The 22664-nt window shown below is 43.4% G+C and overlaps 1 protein-coding gene across 1 annotated transcript in view; it reads left to right on the plus strand.

Annotated features, from left to right (window-relative positions):
• Positions 1 to 22664, plus strand: part of DNER (delta/notch like EGF repeat containing) — a 247215-nt gene that overhangs the window by 179237 nt on the left and 45314 nt on the right. The window contains exon 10 of the mRNA XM_024740527.1: positions 19318 to 19440. Coding sequence (XP_024596295.1) covers positions 19318 to 19440 — 123 coding nt within the window. The remainder of the gene's footprint in view (positions 1 to 19317; positions 19441 to 22664) is intronic.

Below are 22664 nucleotides of genomic sequence, written 5' to 3' on the forward strand. Positions count from 1 at the left end.
ACTCATGTATGACACCCTTTCTTTTTTAGACTTCCCCTAGGCAGGCTTTGAAAAGCACCCTTTCCCCTTTTCATGAGCATTTCACAGTCATTGTAGAAAAAGAAGAAAATACAAGTAAGCAAAACGAAGAAAATTAAAAACAGGCTTGGGCTTCCCTGGTGGCGCAGTGGTTGGGAATCTGCCTGCCAATGCAGGGGATGCGGGTTCGAGCCCTGGTCTGGGAAGATCCCACATGCCGCGGAGCAACTGGGCCCGTGAGCCACAATTACTGAGCCTGCGCGTCTGGAGCCTGTGCTCCGCAACAAGAGAGGCTGCGATAGTGAGAGGTCCGCGCACCGCGATGAAGAGTGGCCCCCGCTTGCCACAACTAGAGAAAGCCCTCGCACAGAAACAAAGACCCAACACAGCCATAAAATAAATTAATTAAAAAAAAAAAAAAACAGGCTTAATCTTATAACAGCTTAATTATTTTGGACAATTGACTACAGGTCACTCCAGAGCTTTTACTGTATTACATATCTTTTATTACTGGGCTCTGAGGTTGACGGAACGTTTTTCATTTTAATGGGCATGCAAAGCAGAATGCAGTCCATTCAGAATTTTATCACCTTTTAAAATTCTTACTCGGGGCACAGTCCGTGTTAGAGGACCTGTGACTTCCTGTGTAAATGTTCAAAAGTTCCATCATTTACTTTCCAAATGTTCTTCTGTATTGGTATCACTGATTGTTTATTGTGAAAGTTTCGACGCTCAGAAGTCAGAGTGGTTCCTGGTTAAAGTTTGTGTCCGCACAGCCTCCTGGTGTGGTCTAAAAAAACGCACACGGGGCAGCTCCTCCTTTCCTCTGGTTTCTATCCTGCCCGCGTCTGCATCCTTGCGGGAGCTGGGTCTTCAGAACGTTTCTCAGCACAATGATCCCGCCTGCCCCCGTCTCTGGCGCATCCGTATGGCTGGCCAGTCCCCTGGTTTGCTTAACTCCTGGTTCTGCCCAGGCAGTGCCCTCCACCCGGGGTGCCAGCTGCCCTGTCACCCCATCTCACCTGCAGACTTCCCCTTCTGGGGCTGAATCAGCTTTCCTTCCCCCAAGTTCCTACAATCAGCAACAATATCCCTTTCCTGGTCTTTAAAACATTATATTAATTATCCTTGTGTGTGTCTCTCTCCCCATTGAGGGGTAGGAGGAAGTGTGTTCTGTTAGTAACTTCTGTATAACAGTGAGCTACTATTTAGGGAGCTTCATCTTTCTAGGTTCTGAGCTCAGTGCTTCACATCTCTGGTCCTTTTAGTGCCCTTCTGCCAGGTGGATATTGTTGAGCCACATCTCCCCGAGGTATGAAATGCCTCATTCCTGCTTCAGCCACGTGTTGGCGGCCACACACTCACTCAGGCTGAGTCCAGATGCCAACCCAGGTGCCCTGGTTCCACTGTCCTGTGCCTCGTCTGGAACTCTCAAGGGGCACATCTCATACTCATGAGGCACCTAAAGGGGTGAGTGGGAAAAGCGGCTAAGCATTTGAAGGGTATTGAAAAACCTCTTTCATGGAGACGTTTTAATTCTCTGGTTTTGTAAACAATCATGGGATTGATATTTTGCCAAGTGCCCCTTTCCTTTCTGTTCTAAAATACAGAGGGGATGGGGCTGTTGAATCTGCCTGGTAAGTGCATTAGCAAAATTCTCCAGAGAAAAGGAAGAGAGAGAAAGAGAGAGGGAGGGAGAGACGGAGAGGGAGGGAGAGAACTTGCTCGATTTTAAGGAATTGACTCAGGCAGTTGTGAGGACTGGCAAGTTCAAAATGTAGTGCAAGTTGGCAGGCTGGCAACTCAGGCAAGGAGTCTACATTACAGTTTTGAGCCCAAATTCCTCCTTCCTCGGGAAACCTCAGTCTTTGGTCTTAAGACCTTCAACCGATTGGATGCGGCCCACCCACATTCCGGAGGGCAATGGATTTAATCAAAGCCTACTGATGTAACTGCTAATCTCACCTAAAAACTACCTTCACTACAACATCTAGACTGCTGTTTGACCAAATATTCAGGTCCTGTGGCTTAGCCAAGTTCACGCGTGAAATTAACTATCCCAGTAACATTTGGGGGTTTTGCATAAACCTCGTGGGGAAGGAGTTTCTTCAACCCTACACATGACACGAGGACACTTTTCTGCATGGACACGCGTCCTCCCCTGTCAGGCAGTGTGAAGATGGGAGCCGCTGCCCCCTTGGGGGCCAGTGTTCTTCCATGTGCCTTGCAGGCACGTGCCGTGGCCTCAGGGAGCTGAGGGGGAGCCCGGGCAGTGTGGTGCCCTTGCCTGTTGGGAAAGTGGGGCCCCAAGACCACTTTGTGTTTGCAGATGAAATAAGCTGCCCTTGTCCCGGGAGAACAGTCTTCCTCACGTCATGACTCGTGAGCACGCCGCTCCCAGCGCCCTGCTCTGGATGTCATAACACACAGGGTAATAATAATGCCCTTGGCCTCCATCTGCAGCAGAACCTCAGAGCATCCTCCACACATGTCTCCTGGGAGTCCTGGTTCCCTCAGGGAGCCCAAAGGGAAGAATCACATGTCACAGGACCGGGAGGCGGCTTTGTTCCTCTTCCCCTTCCCCTCCGACTTCCGTTCTTAAACATATTAAACTTGCCCTTATATTTAGTTGGTGTATTTTTAAAACTTGAAATGGGATGTGGTTATTTAAAGATACATGTGGCTTTTTAGTAATACCAAGTAGAGTCTGTCAACATCTGTGCAGATGCTTACATGGTCCTAAGTAGAAAATATGCTGCCTAGTGTCTCTCTGTCCACCCAGGGAGCAGTAGCTGAGGGTGGGAGAAAGGACCCATGAGATCCCCACTCGTTGACTGTCACTGTAGGAATTTACAGGGCATTTCTGGGCCTCAGTGTTTACTTTCACTAATAATGTCTTAGATGCTCGTGAGTTCAGCTGCAGTTGGGGTCACAGACTAGACCTGGGACAAGATACTGACCACGTCCTCTTGCTGACCATGATCTTCTGTCGTGTGTAAGAGCGTTAGATGAGAGACACGCAGTACATTTCCTCTCATGGGGTAGTAAGCTTGAGTGTTTCTTTCTATCCATGGAGATTCCAACACTCTTCCTTAAGCCAAAAGGGTGACGTGTCTCCTGTTGAAGCTCCTCTTTCCCCTCTGCTGTTCCCTGCTCAACCTTCATTCGTGTCCCTTTGGAGCATTTAGCTTGATAAAGCCAATGCCCAGCCTCTAAGGAGCCTTGAAAAGCCTGAAGAAAGGTGTGTTCCATTCCTGGATGCCTGCATTTAGTAGGCAGTCCCCCGGCGTAGAGCCCTGAAGCTCTGTCAAAGCTCTCTCATCGAACTTGGGAGATAAAATTGCTTTTAGAGGGGTTGCTTCCTCAGATCATTAGGTGACATTGTGTGAAACAAAAAAGGCATCTTAACATCTGGCAAGAATTTACATTGTAAGAGGTGAAAATGACAATTCTCTGAATGCGAAATTTCTAGCCTTAATCTTTCGGAGCTTGTAATTGCTTTACCACTAGTTTGCATAATAGAAGAATCTCACGAGTGTAGGTGAAATTGGGTGTCTTGCTCCAGAGTGGCAAGCCTGGTCCTCTTTGTCGAGAGCAAGCAGGCCCCGTTGCATAAAGTGGCAGCAGACTGAAATCATGTCAGGTTGATAATTAGCTCCCATCTGACAAAATGCCATTTGATGACAGCAAATCAGATTTGCCAGGTGCTTTATTTTCAAACCTCATGTTTAGCTTATCACGCTAGGGAGTTCTGATGGGATTTTAGTATTAGATAATAAAATGTCAGCAGTGAGTAAGCACTGAAATGTTATCTTTCAGTGACAGTGTTAAGTGATAGGCCACATGTACTCTAAAAAAATTACAAATTAAAATCTCCTAAGGACTGGAGAAAGAGAGAACCTGGAGTCCAACCAACACTGTGGGAAGCAGGGCCACAGGGCCTGGAGTCGCCTGGGACCTGCTGTTGCCCCTGAAAGTAGAAGATGATGTCTCATATGTTCTCAAAGAAGTGGTGGCATCTGGAGATGCCATTTGGGTGCTGACCAGTCCTGGAAGGAATCTCTGGTAAGAAGGGAAGTGGTTCGCTTGAGTTCACTGGTCTTGGCCCCTGCCTGATACACTTGAGTTATTACTCCAACCTTGTTTGTCGAATTGAATGAACCTTACTATTACAGAGTGTGCCTTAAGTTACTATTTAAGGAGTTTATAGTATAAGGCATTAGAGGATTAAAAGAAAGGATGTTTAGACTTTTTCCAAATGAACTTTTTTAAAGGAAATTATATTTATAAGAATCTCAGGTACTGTTTTCTCTATTTTTGACATCCTTCCCTATGGCTGCATTTCTGGTCGGGATGACCTAAAAGACACAGTTGGCATTGCTTCCTTCTGTTAGACTCAGACTTAGCAACATCAGCACTCTGATAGTGTCTGCTGGAAACAGAATCTAAGATAAGACTTAATGGTCGGGATTTAAATAGCAAGTTAACAGCAGTAAAGAAAAATGTACACCTACGATGGTATGAAAACATTTAGCTTGATAATGAAAACCTAATTGCATTTAGCTTCCTGGATAAGTACAGTGGATAATTTTCGTGTTTTATCAACTAGGAAACCTTACCAGGCTTACTAAGATGAAGTCACTTCTTGCGTTGAACATGCTCTAGGAGGGTCCCGATCTGTACATTATATTATTCTCGAGTATCATTGCTTTTATAGAATATATTGCCTCCTTTCTCCACATCCCAACCCTATTATCATGCCCTTCCTCTGTTATATTTTGAAATACGATAACTGCCCTCCCCATTGGGAACCCAGATAGAATCCGGTCTACCTCGCTGCGGCAGTAGCAGCTCTTCATAATCTGTACTTCACCTAAGAAAACGTTTAAATCTCTTGCCATCACGATGACACTAAGAATTGAGAAAGAGAAGAGCAGCCCCTGACATCTGGGGGCTTGTTGGACACTTACAAGCAGGCCTTGGAGTTGTTAAGAGCTGGTGACCACAGCTGGGCCGTGGTGTTTCCTGTTGCACATAAAGACGTAAACACCCACACTGAACACCGACCTCAGACACGGTCACTCACAGGCCGTGATAAAGTCAGACAAACAAGATCGTGTCATAATTTTGTCTAAGTACAGATAAAAACAAGGTCACCATGCAACCCACAAAATACCAAACATCCCCTTTGACTGCAAATGAGGGCCAGCTGCTTGTTCGCCAGTTACAGCTTTAGCCTTGCTCTAGCCTACTCCCACCCATAGACAAGACTCATTGCAATACTCAAGCGTAGAACTGCTCCTGCTTCCTGACAGCATGCAGAGTGACTCCTTCCCAAACCACCCAGCCAGAGTTCAAATCCTATAATAAGCCCCGTCTAACACCCTCTGACCCGAGACACCCCGAGATTCCCCTTGCGGCAATGAGTAAGAAATCCAACTGCATTCAACTACAGTTTTGTCACTGGTGGCCTTTGGTTTGAGAGCATTGGCAGAACTTAACTGATTAAAATGCTCAAAATACTGATTGAATTTTCATATTAACAATAGTTCAGTCAGAATTTCCAGTGAATTGGAAACTGAAATGTTGTTTGGGTTTATACATGGGGGAAGGTTGCTATGGAACAAAAGTCCTGGGTGGGGTGGGGGGAAGTTCAGAGAACAGGAGATCCAGTTGGCTGCAGGATAAGATCCACTGGATGCAGTGATGGGCAGTAAGGCTGAAGATGCTGATTGGGGCACATCGGGGTGAATCTAGATGCTAAGGAGTTCAGAAAATGAAGACTTGGAAACATTTTGCATCAGCAGTGGATGTGAATGGATCTGTGTTTTTGAAAGATTATTTTGATGGAATGGGGTGATTTCAAGAAAGATTGGGTGACTTTCAGAAAGATTATTTTGATAGAATTAGATATTACAGTCGAGAAAAGATGATGAGACAGACCAGTCAAAGCTCAGGCAAGTGGAAGTGAGGTCTTGAACTTAACGGTGGTGGGAACTGGAAGGAGGGACCTGAAATCGGTTGGAGGAGTGGAATCATCTGAGTTTGGTTGTCATGTGACTGTAGGGACCAGAGGTGAGCGTAGAGTCAAAGATATTGCTGAGGCTTTAACTTGGGTAACTCAGAGAAACAGGGAAATGTGCAGAAGGCCTTTGGGAATGGCAGGCCAACCAAGTGGATGTGCCAGTAAATAGTTGTTATTTGCGACCGGCATTGGGTCCTGAGCATGACACCAGGGAGGTAAGGATGGAGTTCCTGGTGTGTGGGTGCTAGAGAAAGTCAAGGGAACTATTAAGATAGATGGGGCGAGAGTATAAACCGAAAGGGGAAGGATTGGTGAGAGTGTTCGGGAATTCTCGCACTGAGGCGGGGGCTAGAGGCAGCAGCAGAAGAGGTTGGAGGAGGTCGCTGGGACTGGGAGGGTCTCTGGGGAAGGCCGAGCCATGGAAGTTCCTGGGAGGGCAGGATGTGGGGGTGGGGGGGATATTGCCCAGGAGCGAGGAGCTGAGTCAGCCTTGCCCGGAAGGCCAGACACTAAGGGACCTGTCCTCCTGGTGTTCACAATTAACCCCCGCGGCCATTCTTCATCACCATTTTGTTTTGATTCTAATTTCAGGGCGTGTTCAGGGAGACTTCGTGATATTTGCCTTCCAATTTAGGCTAGTGGCCTGAGGGATTAATACGAGGGCGGGAAGGCACTTGCTGGTGCTGCAGAAGGAATTTTGATGAGATTCTTGACATTAAAAATCGATCCACAGTCTATTTAACCTCGCTGTAAATGCCTAATCCATATGGATGAAAGTGTTAATGAGCTGGCCTTTAATTAGGAGGGATTTCTGCCCCCACAGCAGCACTTCAAATTCAAATCATTCAGAATGCATTCTTGGCTGAAGTCTTGTTGAAAAGGTATGAGATTTACCTCCCGGCGGTAGGAATTGGCAGGGTCAGCGGGCGGTAGGAATTGGCAGGGTCAGCGAGGACGGCGGAAATCACTTTACATCTTCTTACCTGGAATGGAAGTCGGAAGTGGCAGCTGATAACAGGTTACGTCACTAACCAGTGCATTTCTGAGGATGGCTCTGTTTGAAGCACTGCCAACACATAATTTCAGGAAATTCTTATCAAGCCCGTGGCCGTGGAAGTCAAATGGGAACTTGTTCAAAACTGTTTTGTAACTGAGCCACTGACTCTTGCGTTGCGGTTGGAAGTTATTATGATCCGATTGCTAACATTTTCTGGCTTGCTGAGAATGTCTGGGAATTTGGAAATTGAGAATTGAAATTTGGCATGCCTCGCCTCTCAAACCAGGTGTGAGGGAAAGGGCTTTGGGCTTAGAATTGAGTAGGACCGAATTTCAGGGCTCCTAGAGGACACCTCAAAGCCATGCTTGAGGAGTGGCCTTGATTGTGGTCCGAGTGACTTTTGAGCAATAGTTTCTGACTTCCCAGCACAGGGCAGCACGACTTTGACTTCCAAAGGAATCGAACTGCTCGTAGGTAGGTGAGCCACTTCTGGTCTTGTTTCACTGCAGATTCAGTGGCTTCACAGTGGATGCTGAGGGCTACCTGTAACTGAGACATGATTTCACTTGAGCTGATGTCTGCTGGGTGCACCTAATTAAAGAAACTGCTCTTCCACAGAGCTTTTATATGTTTGAAAATATCAAATTTCCCAATAGAAAAAAAATCACAAAATTTACGTTTGCTTCAAAGAGGAACAGAGGTGCAGATAATCTCAAATAATTTTTAAAAGTAACACTGTCTTGGGACTGTTTTGCCTCTTGACTTTATTCTTTTTATAGTAATGGTCTCAAATATTTATGTATTTCTGAAGGGGAGGCAGTCTAGAAACATGCCAGGGTTCAGAACACACAGTCTGGGTTCCAAAGGATATGCAGGTGGTAGATAAAGAGTTTTAAAAAATAAAATTGAATTTGCTAGCTATAAAAAAAATCGTCAAATAGGCAAGTGTAATAATCTTTCGTCTTCATATTTGACTTTTGTTTTTTAGTTCTCTGCCTGATAGCTCTGATGTCCAGAACTTTGACTTTCCACTGCTTTATGACCTCCTAAATGAATAAATGCCTTATTATTATTAGGCATCCTTAATATGCATTCAGTAGAGGCAATAGGAATAGAATTGAGGATTTACTAAAATTATTGAGTTCTGACTCCAACTTATTTACATTTTGAAATTTTCTTTGTAATCTGGTTGCCTCGAGGTACAGTTCTGGTGGTTAATTTTCTCCATGAAGTTCTTTAGTTAAAGTCCTAACTCTGAGAGTCAGCTTGGGCCCTTATGAGTTTACAGCCCTTGGGGACGGTGGCCAAGTGGGAGGTGTGTGCTTCTAAAAATGCTCTTGAATGACTATGACGCATTTCCATATTGTTTAACAATCTTTAAGATTCAGCATGTTTACTTGAGAATAGCGATGACTAATAATAGAGAGTTAGAAGATTGCAGTGTTGCGTTGTCTCTTTGAATGTCCCCAGTGATATGAGTGTGAAAGTAAACATACCTGGGGAAAAACATCTACGGTCTGCACTGCAGAGTCCATGCACCAGAATTTTCTGGAAAAATGCCGATCACAAGTTTTGTTTTCCATCACACAGACACCTTGGTACCAAACTGTGTCTCCATGAGACTGCGTGTTATCACTAGAAACAGCACAACTTTGTCAGATCATGTTTCCCAATTTTTGGTTCATAAAAATCTTTGTAGATTGCCATTTTCTTAAAATTTTTAAATTAAAAATTGTTTTCAGCTTGACTGAAAGTTAATTGACATATAACTTGTTTAAGTTTAAGGTGTACAGAGTGTTGATTTGATACATGTTATTGCAGAGTGATCACCTCCAGAGTGTTAGTTAACACCTTCCTAATTACTGTTTCTTTTTTGTGGTGAGAACATTTAAGGTCTACATGCTTAGCAACTTTGAGGTATATAATACAGTGTATAATTAACTATAATCGCCATGATGTACTACCTTAGGTCCTCAGAATGTATTCACCTTATAACAGGAAGTTTGTACCTTTGACCAACATCTCCCCGTTTTCCCCAGCCCCTGGCAACCATCATTCTACTCTGTTTCTCTGAGTTCTGTCTGCCATTTTCTGATAGTGTTCTTTTCAGCTAAAATGTTGTTCCCATGGGTCAAGGAAGCTGCATAAGAGGATGTGGGGAAAAATTGTGCTCACTAATCTGAATTTAGACTTATCTCTCCTCCTCTGAACAGGTATATGTGACTCCCAGTCACACAGCGAGAAATTATAAATGCTTGCCACCTCTATACCCTTATTACCTACCCTCATTTTAGCCTTCCTCTTGAAATTTGGCATCTGCTGTTGGTTTGGGATTTCTTTGCATCGCTTTCTTCCCTGAAGCAAATCCCAAGAGGAGTGTAATTTTGTTTAGTCTCCGTGTCTGTGGCTGGCAGGTTATTTGACTGCACGTTTCACTCTTGGTTTATTTCTATGCCTGTGACTGGTGCACGTTCTGACTGTGTGTTTTATGGTTGGTTTACTGATATGCTGAGGGGAGGCCATGGCTGTTACCAAGCATTACCATATGCCATATCTAGCCCTTGCCATACGTAACTCCTACCATTTCCTTGCATTTTTGAGGATCAGAAGTTGGTGGGAGATGTTGTGTGCATTGCTATTCTATAACTCAGGTATTCTCAAACTTGAGTGTGCTGATCAGAGTCAGGTAGTGAGCTTATTGAATCTCAGAGCTCTGGACTCCACCTGCAGAGTTTCTGATTCAGTAGGCCTTGGGTGTGGCCTGCGAACTTGCATTTCTAACAAGTTCCCGGGTGATGCAGATGCTGCTGGTCTGGGGACCACACTGTGTGGACCACCCGTCTAGCGTGATGAACACAGACACACGCCCTCGTGAGGGCAAACGGCGCAAAAGAATATGTTGTGATCACTGGGTGAGTGGCAAATTAAAATCAAATTTAACCATAGTTTGTGAAATAAATTAAAAGGAATAAAACATTTGAAAAACTTCCCTGTACTTTAACCTTTTAAAATTCCTCTTTGTTAACATACATACTTGTGTGAAAATAGTCATCTAGGTTTTATTTTCTTTCCAAGGTGCCTATTAGAACCCTACTCTTTGATTTTGCCCTGTCACCCATCCGTTGCCTGTGCTGGGCCCCGTGTCCATCTTGGTGTGTTTGTTTCATACTAAAAACCTCTAGAATGTGAGGGCTTTTACGGTACGCGGGCCTCTCACTGCTGTGGCCTCTCCTGTTGAGGAGCACAGGCTCCGGACGCACAGGCTCAGCGGCCATGGCTCACGGGCCCAGCCGCTCCGCGGCATGTGGGATCTTCCCGGACCGGGGCACAAACCCGCGTCCCCTGCATCGGCAGGCGGACTCTCAACCACTGCGCCACCAGGGAAGCCCTAGAATGTGAGGGCTTTATGCCTACTTTTTCTTTTCCAGATCTCCTCATCCTCTACCTCATCTCAACTACAAGCCATTTTTACATGTGTTTATAAACATCCTAGATAATCAATGAGGTTATAAGATTATGCCATTAAAATAATTTACTTACTGTTTATAGGACTTCTCTGGTGGCGCAGTGGTTGAGAGTCCGCCTGCCGATGCAGGGGACACGGGTTTGTGCCCCGGTCCGGGAAGATCCCACATGCCGCGGAGCGGCTGGGCCCGTGAGCCATGGCCGCTGAGCCTGCGCGTCCGGAGCCTGTGCTCCGCAACGGGAGAGGCCACAACAGTGAGAGGCCCGTGTACCGCAAAAAAAAAAAAAAAAAAGTTACTTACTGTTTATAACTAAACACACATACCGCAATAATCTTTAAAATCAAGTTGAAAATACTATCTTGTCGTTACACTTCATCTTGAATCCTAGTGCTTTAGCCATGGTGTTATAAGCATTTACATTTTTAAAAATAATTTTTATAGCGAGTCAGTGAGAAAAATAGGCTACTTTATCACGGATAATTTTAACCATAGCTGCTGTATGTTTATAGGGCACATGGGTGAATTTGTAAACTATAAAGAAATAGATGAATGTTAAACTTTCTTGTTAAGGGAAACAATATTTCTTCTTTAAGTGTTTGCATCCTCTCGTGCCATATATTTCCCTTTTGTAAAACACATTTCCCTTTTCGTTAACCTCCCGAGTAATATTTTTTTCCCTTTAACTGATATAGATCATAGGTGGAATCCACCCTCTAGTGGCCAAAAGCATCATGAATGGCCAAAAACGACATTCATAAGACAAGGCTCAAAAATTATGAAGAGAATGAATTTTTCGTGTGACTAGTTTGTGACCTAGTTCTAAAGGCAGATCTAAGAGGAAACTTCTAGAAATGTTTAGATGTACGCAGTTAACAACCATTCCCAAGATGATGGACAATTTTAAGGTTAAAATGCCTTTAGATATGCAAGAGCGTCTGTTTAAGTGGGTTCACTGCTGAGTTCTCTGGACTTCTGAGGCCCTTCATGAGCATAGTCCCAGTTCAGCTGTGTCATCTACAATACATTCTTTCATTTGTTCGGGAGAGTGCTAACTATTTGTAAGGACTAACTCAGAGTAGCGGTTGTTTGCTTTCCTACCATACATTTAGTGTATTTATATAGTCATCATTTATATATTGTTATGATGGCTAGCCCTCGTGTCTCAAAAAGTGTCCTCTTCTAAGGAGACTGGATTTTCCCCTCTATACACTATGGGAATGCCCTCATCTCCTTCCCCTCCACTTAAAAAAAAAAAAAAAGACCCTTAATAAAGTCAGACTTTTCCTAATCTGACCAGTTCTCCTATTGTCCCATCGAGTGTTAGACACAGAGTACAGCTATCATTTCCCTTGGTCATCAGCAACCTGGTTTGGAGTTGTGATACTACACATAAAATACCCATAAAGTATCTATATTATCCCTTTGTGTTACACAAGTAAATAACATTTCTATTGTGGAAAATTAGAAAAAGTGAACTGGCATATTTAAAATACAAAAGCTAATCCCTCAGTTTCATTGCCCAGCAAAAACCACTGTCAATTTTGGAATACATTTTTCCAGGCGTTTTTTTTTTTTTGTATTTGTACAAATCAGACATTTGTAAAGAAAAGAACCACTTTCCATATTTATGCGTGCAAAGGTTATTTTGCCCTATGATTCCGCTTTTCCTAGCAAATTCACCTCACCCACTGTGAGTGAGCATCTCCTAAATTCACCCACCTGTGTGTTAAGGAAATGAGAAGAGAACAGGCAGTTGTTAAAGAAAAAACACAGTTTGGGATCAAAGACTGAGCAGTGAGTCAAAGTTTGACTGCCAAGCAGGAAACCGGATCCAGCACAGAGGTAAGTCTCAGGAGATGAGGCTGAGGAAACGGAGAAGAGTAGGTTTTTTAAAAGCCCAGTGTAAAGAGACTTTTGTTTCATACGTAGGAAAATTCAGGTATTTGAACTTCTCACTGGTGAAAGCGGGGCTAATTAATCGTGGAAGTTCAGGGCCGGGGCTACTTGAGTTTTTCCCGGAAGTGGTCTTAGCTGCCCGTGTGAAGCAGTGACTCGGGATAGTGGTGCCCTTTGGGGTGACGTTGCTCAGCGCCTTTGCTGTATACTCGAGGCAGGGCGCCTATTTCAGGATTACAGTACCCACGTTGTCTTCTTTTTTTTTTTTTTTTTTTTGCGGTACGTAGGCCTCGCACTGCCGTGGCCTCTCCCGTTGCGGAGCGCAGGCTCAGCGGCCATGGCTCACGGGCCCAGCCACTCCGCGGCATCTGGGATCTTCCCTACCGGGGCACGAACGTGTGTCCCCTGCATCGGCAGGCAGACTCTCAACCACTGCGCCACCAGGGAAGCCCTGTATTCTTTTCTATTACGGTTTATCACAGGATATTGAGTAGAGTTCCCTGTGCTGTACAGTAGGACCTTGTTGTCTACCCATTCTATATATACTAGTTTGCATCTGCTAATCCCAACCTCCTAATCCATCCCTCCCCCACCCCCCTCCCTCTTAGCACCCACAAGTCTGCTCTCTATGTGAGTCTGTTTCTGTTTCATAGATAGGTTCATTTGTGTCATATTTTATTTTATTTTTAAATTTATTTATTTTATTTATTTTTGGCTGCGTTGGGTCTTCATTTTATTTATTTTTGGCTGCGTTGGGTCTTCATTGCTGCGCACAGGCTTTCTCTAGTTGTAGCGAGTAGGGGCTACTCTTTGTTGCAGTGCACAGGCTTCTCATTGGGTGGCTTCTTTTGTTGTGGAGCATGGTCTCTAGGTGTGAGGGCTTCAGTAGTTGTGGCACGCAGGCTCAGTAGTTGTGGCTCGCGGGCTCTAGAGTGCAGACTCAGTAGTTGTGGCTCACAGGCTTAGTTGCTCCACGGCATGTGGGATCTTCCCGGACCAGGGATCGAACCTGTGTCCCCTGCATTGGCAGGCGGATTCTTAACCACTGCACCACCAGGGAAGCCCCCGTGTCATATTTTAGAATCCACATATAAGTGATATCGTATTATATTTGTCTTTCTCTGTCTGACTTACTTCACTTAGTATGATACTCTCTAAGTCCATCCGTGTTACTGCAAATGGCATTATTTCATTCTTTTTTGTGGCTGAGTAGTATTACGTGGTGTATATGTTTCACATCTTCTTTATCCATTCATCTGTCGATGGACATTTAGGTTGCTTCCATGTCTTGGCTGTTGTGGATAGTGCTGCTACACACATAGGGGTGGGTGTATCTTTTTGAATTCTAGTTTTGTCCAGACATATGCACAGGAGTGGGATTGCTGGATCATATGGCAACTCTATTTTCAGTTTTTTTGAGGAACCTCCACGCTGTTTTCCACAGTGGCTGCCCCAACTTATATTCCCACCAGCAGTGTAGGAGGGTTCTCTTTTCTCCACATCCTCTCCAGTGTTTGTTATTTGTAGACTTTTTAGTGATGGCCATTCTGACCAGTATGTACCTCTCTGACTCTTAATTCCTCATCTTTAAATTGGGACTAGCCATGATTATCATTTTGGGTTGTCACGAGGGTTAAACAAGTTAACACAGGTAAAGGGCCTGTTATGAAGCAGACACCACTCACGTGCTACCGGACAATAAACCCCTTGTGGTTGGAGACCTTGCCATTTAGTTTTGTAATCACAGTACCTGGAAGCTTCTGGCACATCATAGGCATATCTTAAATGTGTATTGATTTAATCAGTGGCATTTGGGGTGCTGATTCAAGAGCTATCATTTAAGCATGCTTTCTGTACTGAGAACTCTGCAGTCGTAGCCTCTGCCTTCAAGCTTATATTCTAGTGGAGGAAGAGAAATAATAATTGATAAAGAACAAAGTTAATATGATTTCAGACCCTTATAAGTGTTGTGATGGAAATCGGTTGAGTGCTGTAATGAGTAACTGTTAGGGGAAGGTACTCTGGGTAGTGTGTTTAGAAAATTACCCGAAGAGGTGATTTTTATTCTATTTTGTTTTGTTTGCTGATATAGGTGTGCTTTATTGGTGACTTAAGAGCTATTGCTCTTATGAAGTGGTATTCCAAAATGGGGAACAACTCTTAGTATAATCTCTCGATTTACCCAGTATATCAATACATATATGTATATATGTTCCAGGAAAACTCAGTATATCTTAAAAACTGTTGTACGTGTAAAGCAGTTGGGTTCTAGGCCTCGAAGGTTGTAAACGGTTTTGCCTACACGAATGGTCAGTGGAACAGTCCAGAGTTGTGGAGGGTGCCAGGCCATCACTTGTGCAAGGGAATCCCAGATGTTCCCAGGTGTTTACTATCTCTGGCCCCCACCCACCAAATTCTAGTAGAATCCTCCAGTCGTTATGATAAGCAATCCCTCCTCCTCCCCAATTTCCAAAACAGCCTCTAAAGGGCAGTACAGCCCGCATTGAGAGCCAGGGTTTTGAGGGTCTCCAGTGACCTCCAGATCTCCTATCCAGTTGTCATTCTTGCTCTTAGAGCCTTTGACACTGTTAACCAGCCCTCCCTGGATTCCTGTCCTCTCTTGGCTTCCATTACCGCACTCCTTGGGGTTTCCCCCTCTCCTTCCTCCGTCCCTGCTCCGAGTCCCGATTGGGCTTCTTGCTGTCCATCTGCCCATCCACGTAGATCCGGCCTTGGTCTCTTTTTCTCCTCTCCATGTTCTTCTTTGATGAAAACTTCAACATCACTTCCAGGCATCTAGCTCCCAAAGTGCTTTTTCTATGCTATTCAAGCTCATTTTCCCAACTGCCACATGGACCTGGCTACGTGAGCCCCAAGTTAAACGTGTCCAAAATCCAACTGGGCAACTTCCTCTAAAACCTGTTATTCCTTTGGCCATAGTTGTGTTCACGGCAGCATCATCTACTCACACATTTTAGACATGGCAGCCGTCTTAACCTCTCTTTCTCACTCCCCACATCCAGTTGGTTGTTTTGTTCTCTCAAGTCTAAGAAAGTGACTGGAGCTGAATATACAGGATCAAGTCCTACAAAGATCAGAACACTGGTGATAAAAATCAGTGCCCCAGAAGGGGCTACTCTGACCCCACCCTTCTGATCTTCGATTTTATTTTAAAATAATTCTTTGGACTAGCTTAATTTTTCTAGACCCTGGGCTGCCCTGAGCTAATTTGTTTGTCCGAATTAATTACCAGCAGGGGGTGGCAGTCTCATTTTCACAGAAGCCTTCTGTTTTGGAAGAAATTCCTTTTTCTTCAAACAGTCCGATTTAGGTTCTTTGGCAGTGTAAAGGGTGTCTTGACATTTCCATAAAGACATTTAAATGTTACCATCTCTAAAGAAACACTTTTAGAATATGAAACCTTTATTTTTTTCCCCCAAGGAAGAAAAACCTCGTCAGCCTAATTATCTCTGTAAAATAACTTCCTCACCTGCTTTTCATGTTGCTAATGGAAAAGGATGATTATACTGTTTTCAAAAAATAAAAACAATTGTGGAAGATTTCAAGAAATTTGCTTTTGATTTCTGTCTGTATAAATAGCACCACAATTCAGAGGTCGAAGATGCTTGTAGGGTTATATATTATCCTTCCAAGTTGATTTTTGAAAGATCTGCTGGGAGGGCAAAACGATCAAAAAGATGCTGCTGGTGATCCTTGTTCCACACTGAGAAGAAGGCAAAAGAGACTTAACTCTATGTGTGTGTGTGTGTATATTTTCTAAAAATTGTGATAAGGGGAATTCCGTGGTGGTCCAGTGGTTATGACTCCATGCTTTCACTGCTGTCGGCACGGGTTCGATCCCTGTTCAGAGAACTAAGATCCCGCAAGCCATGCGGCACAGCCAAAACAATAAAAATAAAAATAATGATAAAAACCAAATAACATGAAATCTATCCTGTTAACAAATTTTTAAGTGTACAGTATAGTATTGTTAACTATATGCTCATTGTCGTACAACAGATTTGTGGAACGTTTTCGTTTTGCGTAACTGAAGCTCTGTATCCATTCAACAGCAACTCCCCATTTCCCCTCTCCTCCACCCCAGGAACCACCATTCTATTTTTTTCTTTTATTTATTTATTTTTTTTTTAAATTTAATTTTTAAATTTTATTTTTTTATACAGCAGGTTCTTATTAGTTATCCATTTTACACATATTAGTGTATATATTGACATATATACCACCATTCCATTCTGCCCCTATGAGTTTAACTACTTCAGATCCCTCATATGAGTGGAATCATGAAGCATTTGTCCTTCTGTGACTGGCTTATTTCACTTAGTACATGACCTCAAGGTTCATCCATGTTATAGCATATGACAGGATTTCCTTCTTTTTAAAGACTGAATAATATTCCATTGTATGTATATATCATATCACATTTTCTCTATCCATTCATCTGTTGAGGGACATTTAGAATGTTTCTACCTCTTGGCTATTGTCAATCATGCCACAATGAACATGGGAATGCAAATATCTCTATGAGATCTTATTTTCAGTTCTTTTGGATAAATACTCAGAAGTGGGATTATAGATCATATGGTAATTCTATTTTTAATTTTTGAGGAATCTCTATACTTTTTTTTATGTTTTACGTAGCAGCTGCAGCCTTTTACATTCCCACTAACAGTATATGAAGGTTCCCATTTTTCCACATCCTCAACAACACGTGTTATTTTCTGTTTTGTTTTGTTTCGTTTTATTATGGCCATCTTAACAGTTGTGAGGTGATGTCTCCTTGCGGTTTTGCTTTTCATTTCCCTTATGATTAGTGATGTTGAGCACCTTTTTATATACCTGTTGGCCATTTATATTATCTTACACAATTGACAAAAAACAACACGAAGTGCATTAAAGACTTAAACCTAACACCTGAAACTGTAAAACTCCTGAAAGAAAATATAGGGGAAAACCTTCATAAAATTGGTCTTGGCAATGATATGACAATAAAAGCACAGGTAACAAAAGCAAAAATAAAGTGGGACTATATGAAACTAAGAAGCTTCTACACAGCAAAAGTAGCAATCAGCAGGGTAAAAGGCAACCTTCAGAATGGGAGAAAATATTTGCAAACCATGTCTTTGATAAGGGGTTAATATCTAAAACTCTTGTAAGAAAAAAGATTTTCTGGGTGAATCTAGATCAAGACAGCAAACTTGTTCTATAAGGGGTCAGAGAGTAAAGATTTTTGGCTTTTCAAGCCATATGGTCTCTGTTGCAACTACTCAATCTACCATTGGAATAAAGCAGCCATAAATAATACATACTTGGATGGGTGTGGCTGTGTCCCAATAAAACTTTATTTATAAAAACAGACTGGGGCAGATTTGGCCTGTGGACCACAGTTTGCTGATCCCTGATCTAGAGCAGGGTTTCTCCGTCTAACTCTATTAACATTTTTGCTGGGTAGGTTTTTGTTGGGGGGCTGTTGTGAACATCGAAGGATGGCTTGCAGCATCCTTATGCCAGATGCCAGTAACAACCCCTTCCCCTCCACCCCGGTTGTGACAACCCAGAATGTCTCCAAACATTGCCAGATATCTTCTGGGGGACAAAATTGCTGTTGGTTGAGAAACTCTGATCTAGATGATTGAAATAATCTGATGAAGAGTGATAGGAAATATTTCCGTAAAACTACAAGAAGCAGGGGAAGATAGAAGAATGGAAATCCCTAGTGTATTTGCCTCAGGAAGGTCAAGTTCCCCTCAGAGGGGCCACTATCACTGCCTAAATTTGGAAAGCAGTTCAAAAACAACTGAAATGGCAACGTACTGGAAAAGTGCTCCGGAAATAATGCAAATGTGATCTTAACCTACTTTTGTGATAGGAACCAGAAACAGAACAGTTCAACGCATTAGCCTGAGCTAACAGGACTTTCTGAGCTCGAGGGCTGGCTCTGAGTTGCTGGATAGGAGCTCACGGTTCCAGTGCCCACTTGAGCAAGCGTTTATTTTTTCTGCTTATCTGAATTCAGAGCCAACATAGGGTGATTTCTGAAAGTGCTCACATGTTTCTCATTGTTTGGACAGGGCCAGACAAAAATGGCCCAGATTCACTGCAAATTGGCAGGAACACGTGTTTTTGAAAGTTAAAAACAGCCTAACATTCGTGAGTGAATCTCAAAGAATGTTGTCTTCTTGTCCTTTAGAATAAACACCTGTTTTGCAAAAAGGAGCGTAAAAGCCATCTTTCTTGAGAAATCGTTGGTTTCTTTTTCTTCATTGCTATTATTCTATTTTTAATAGTTAAAAAACTTAAGCACAACTTACCATATTATAATTTAGATAATTGTCATTTTAAATAAACAAACAAACAAAAAGAAAAACAGCCCACATTTCGCCAGGAAGTTCAGTTAAGCCTTTTTAGCTGAGTTTCTTTTCTGGCTTGAAAAACAAAGGAAATCCGTGGATCCTTTTCTTCTTGAATAAAATTCTCCCTAGTTAGATATATTTTTCTAATTGACTGGAAGAAAAAGGGCTCCACATCCTTGAAAGGAGCTGTTTGGCTGTGAGTCCTGTCCCTATGGCTACCTTCTGTGACCACAGCTGATGCACTTAGTAACCCACATCTCCCGTTCACCGGTACCACTGGACGTGACATAATAATGGGACCATCTGGTGGATCAGTGGGATCACTTCTTTTATAGTTGGGCATGACAAAGGGTGATAAGAATAGATTCTTCATAACCTTCCTGGAAATCCACATTTCAGCATACCCCAAGAGACCCAGTTCCTTCAGTCGCATCTATTTGTGCCTTACTTTCCAGTGAACACCCACCGCCTTCCCTGTAGGCTGGTCCGGTGTGCATATAAATGGTACCTGTTTGACTGCAGACCTTTCTCTCTGTCCCTCAGGCTACCATGGCCTCTACTGTGAGGAGGAATACGACGAGTGCCTCTCTGCCCCGTGCCTGAACGCCGCCACCTGCAGGGACCTTGTCAACGGCTATGAGTGCGTGTGCCTGGCAGAGTACAAAGGTGAGCATCACGCAGCCGACTAGTGCCAGCAAGGTTCTCAGTGACGTCATGGATTTCTCCACGTACATGCGTAAACCTCTAATTGGAGTGTGAAGTTGTTTAGAATAAGAGTCAGATGCTGGCAGTGGGATGATGTATGGGGCCGAAAAGAACAGTTTGGAAGTCTCTGGTTTCCTCTTGATAAACTGAAAAATCTGTCTCCCGCCCTTTCCTTCTTCTTGTATCCTCCCTCTCTTCTCTGTTGAATGTGTTAAACGCTGACGATAAAAAATGATACTAAGTGGACTTTCAGACACAGGTCAGAGGACACAGCCATGGAATCCGCGGGGAGGAAAGCAGTGCTTGCTGGACGAGGAGAGGATGCCGTGCTTTTTGGTGGAGGAGGCAAGTGGAGTCTCACATGTTGGCGAAAAAAAGTTCACTCTCGTTAAATGAGTCATTAAAAGGGAGACACATGTTAGTTCATTTGAGTGGACATGTGTCAGAGTCACTCTGGATAAACAGCTGACATTCACCGAGTGTTTATCACATTCAGACCCTGTTGTAAGTCCTTACGTGCGTGAACTCATAAAAAAGGCCTGACAGTAACCGGAGAGGTGGTAGTGTCAGCCCTCAGGAGCCCAGCCAGCATGGTCCTGAAAGCCCTTCCATCTCCTCCCCAGCAGGCTCACAGGTGTGGCTTTATTGGAGCCCTGACACCCTCAGCCGGCGCTGTGGCAGGACGCTGGGTCATCAACTAATTTGTGCGCATTTCTCTAAGTCACGACTCCCGGGCTGGCGTAGATTTTTGTAATGCTTTTGAGGGCTCTATTTATAGCCATTTCACTTAACCTCTTTCTCCCACCACCGCTTACTTGATACCATCCATCTGCCAGTGACCTCACATTGTAGCCGACTTTGCTTCTCTTTGCATGGACCCACCTTTATTTAGAGGTCTTTCTGGTGAGCCTCGAGGGTTTGTAGGGCACATGGATGAACTTGACCTAGCCCCTGGATGGAGGGGCTGAAGCTGGGTCAGGTCTTGGCTTTATGTTTGGCACATCTGATGCTTCTCATGGACTGTAATGCCCACTTAGAGCCAAACTCCACCAATTCCCGTGAGGACAGATGTGCTGGCTTCATCCACATGGATTTCAGTTCTAAGTAGATCAGAACATTGAGAAATAGGGAGTCTGCTCAAGTCTGGAAAGAATAAAGGAGCAATGAATTAGGAGACCTAGGTAGCTCATCCTCATTGTGCCATTGGATTACTGATGACCCTGGATCAACCTTTTCAACCGACTTGTCTTTATTTTGTCTGTTTAAAGAAAGGGCAGTAATGCTTACTGAGAGATTTTGAGATTCTTCAATGACAGAATGAGTAGTGGTGGATGTGCTTCCAAATTTTAAATTCCAAAATTCTTTAGTTCATGATAGAGTTTTATGGAGTAAATTTCATCTTTATGAATGACAGAATTATTAATTGGGTGTACTCTGAATTTGCCTCTTATGTTCCTGGCTTTGAAGCGTTGCTCATGCTGTCATGACCAAGAAATAAAAAACGAAACTGTATATGATGACCCACTAGTGACTCCACAAATTCATGGACTGTGATCCTAGCTTTGTTCACCTCCTTCTTCCATTTTTCTCAAGGAGTATTCCCGAATTTTGCTGCTTTCCTCAAGCCTCAGATTAAATCACTCACTCATAGGATAGAACAAATTTCATGTCCATCTTCATGGAAAGAAAGAGAGGTTATAATCTGTAAACGTCTTCAAATTTCTCTAGTTTTCCAACGAGCAATGGTTCTCAAACTTGAGCATGTGTTAGAATCTGCTGGTGGGCTTCTTACAACGTAGTTTGCTGGGCCCCACCCCTATCTAGGGTAGGGCCCAAGAATTTGAATTTCTGGTAAGTTCTCAGATGATGTTGATATGCTGGGCCTGTGCCACCCTTTGAGAAGCCCTGTCGTACAAACTCATCTGCAATCACAACCACTCAGATTTTATTGTCTTCCTTATTACCTGATCACATGCTCCCCATTCTGCTCAAGGTTAATCCTTCCATATATGCTCCTTGTTCCACCCCTTCTGTCTTTCTGTGACCTTCCTCCATCAGTTACAGACGCCCTGCTGTGGATAACTCAAGAAGGTAGAGTCGACTCGAGATGACTCAAGATCCTGGAGGGGATCTCAAACACATTTGAGGATGTGGGTTTTTGTGGAAAGGGTGCGGTGCTGGGAGCCTTTGTGTACCACAGGGTTAGGGGATAGGGTTCTGGAGAGAATGGAGGACTCAATGACCAGCTGAGCCCAAAAGACCCTTCAGCTTATAGAGAGGGAAAACGTGCTATAATGTGCTGCACTTGACTCTACGAGGCAAAGGGCTCTTCTGATCTCATGGATCCTGGCTGCCATCTAAGAGGATTGCAGTTAGGCTGAGCTGGTCCTTTGTGTGTGTGTGTGTGTGTGTGAATGAGCTCCTGCTCACACCTGGAGAACCTTGAGAACCCCAAATTGGGAGGCCATGTAGACAGGGCTAACTTGCCTGGCCTGTCCAGCACTGGAGGAGAATCTCCAGTATCATCTCTCTCTGCCTGAGGTTGCCAACCTCAAGCCTGGCCAGTCCAGGGAGCCTGTACCAGCAACTCAACAAGGGGAAAAAAATTTAGGAAGTAAAAACAAAATTGCAACAAACCCCACAACTCTAAACATTCAAGAAGGGAAGTAAAAAAAAGTAATGTATACCTCAAAATTGAATTTAGATCTGGAAAAGCAAAAGGAGGAAGTATGTCATGATAGAAGTAAAAATATGAGGGAATGGAAACCATGAGTGAAAAGACATGAAATGTGGAGAAAAGGTGAAGAGATATGTTTCGTCTGAATGATGGATGTTGCGGAAGAAGAAAGAACACATGGAAATAAAACCAGAATCAACCAACTACTAGGGAGAAGTCTATGAGATGAAGAAAATTGAAATTTCCAAATAGAATGGGATTACAAAATGCCAGAGGATTAATGAGGGAGATGATACGTAATTTGCAATTTCCTGGTAGAATTTCCAAATCCAAGAACACTGAGAATAGTTCTTACAAGATTCTTCATAGTGAGTACAAGTTACACACAAAAGAAAGAATCAAATCAGCATTGAACTGCTGCTCTTCTCTAAAATGAAGCTAACAACAGTGAAGAGTGTTTTAGATTTTCCAATGAAAATGTCTGGTTGTTAAAGGTTCATTTGTATTT

This window comes from Neophocaena asiaeorientalis, unplaced genomic scaffold (genome assembly GCF_003031525.2).
Source record: "Neophocaena asiaeorientalis asiaeorientalis breed wild unplaced genomic scaffold, Neophocaena_asiaeorientalis_V1.1 scaffold388, whole genome shotgun sequence".
In the NCBI taxonomy this organism is placed as follows: domain Eukaryota; kingdom Metazoa; phylum Chordata; class Mammalia; order Artiodactyla; family Phocoenidae; genus Neophocaena; species Neophocaena asiaeorientalis.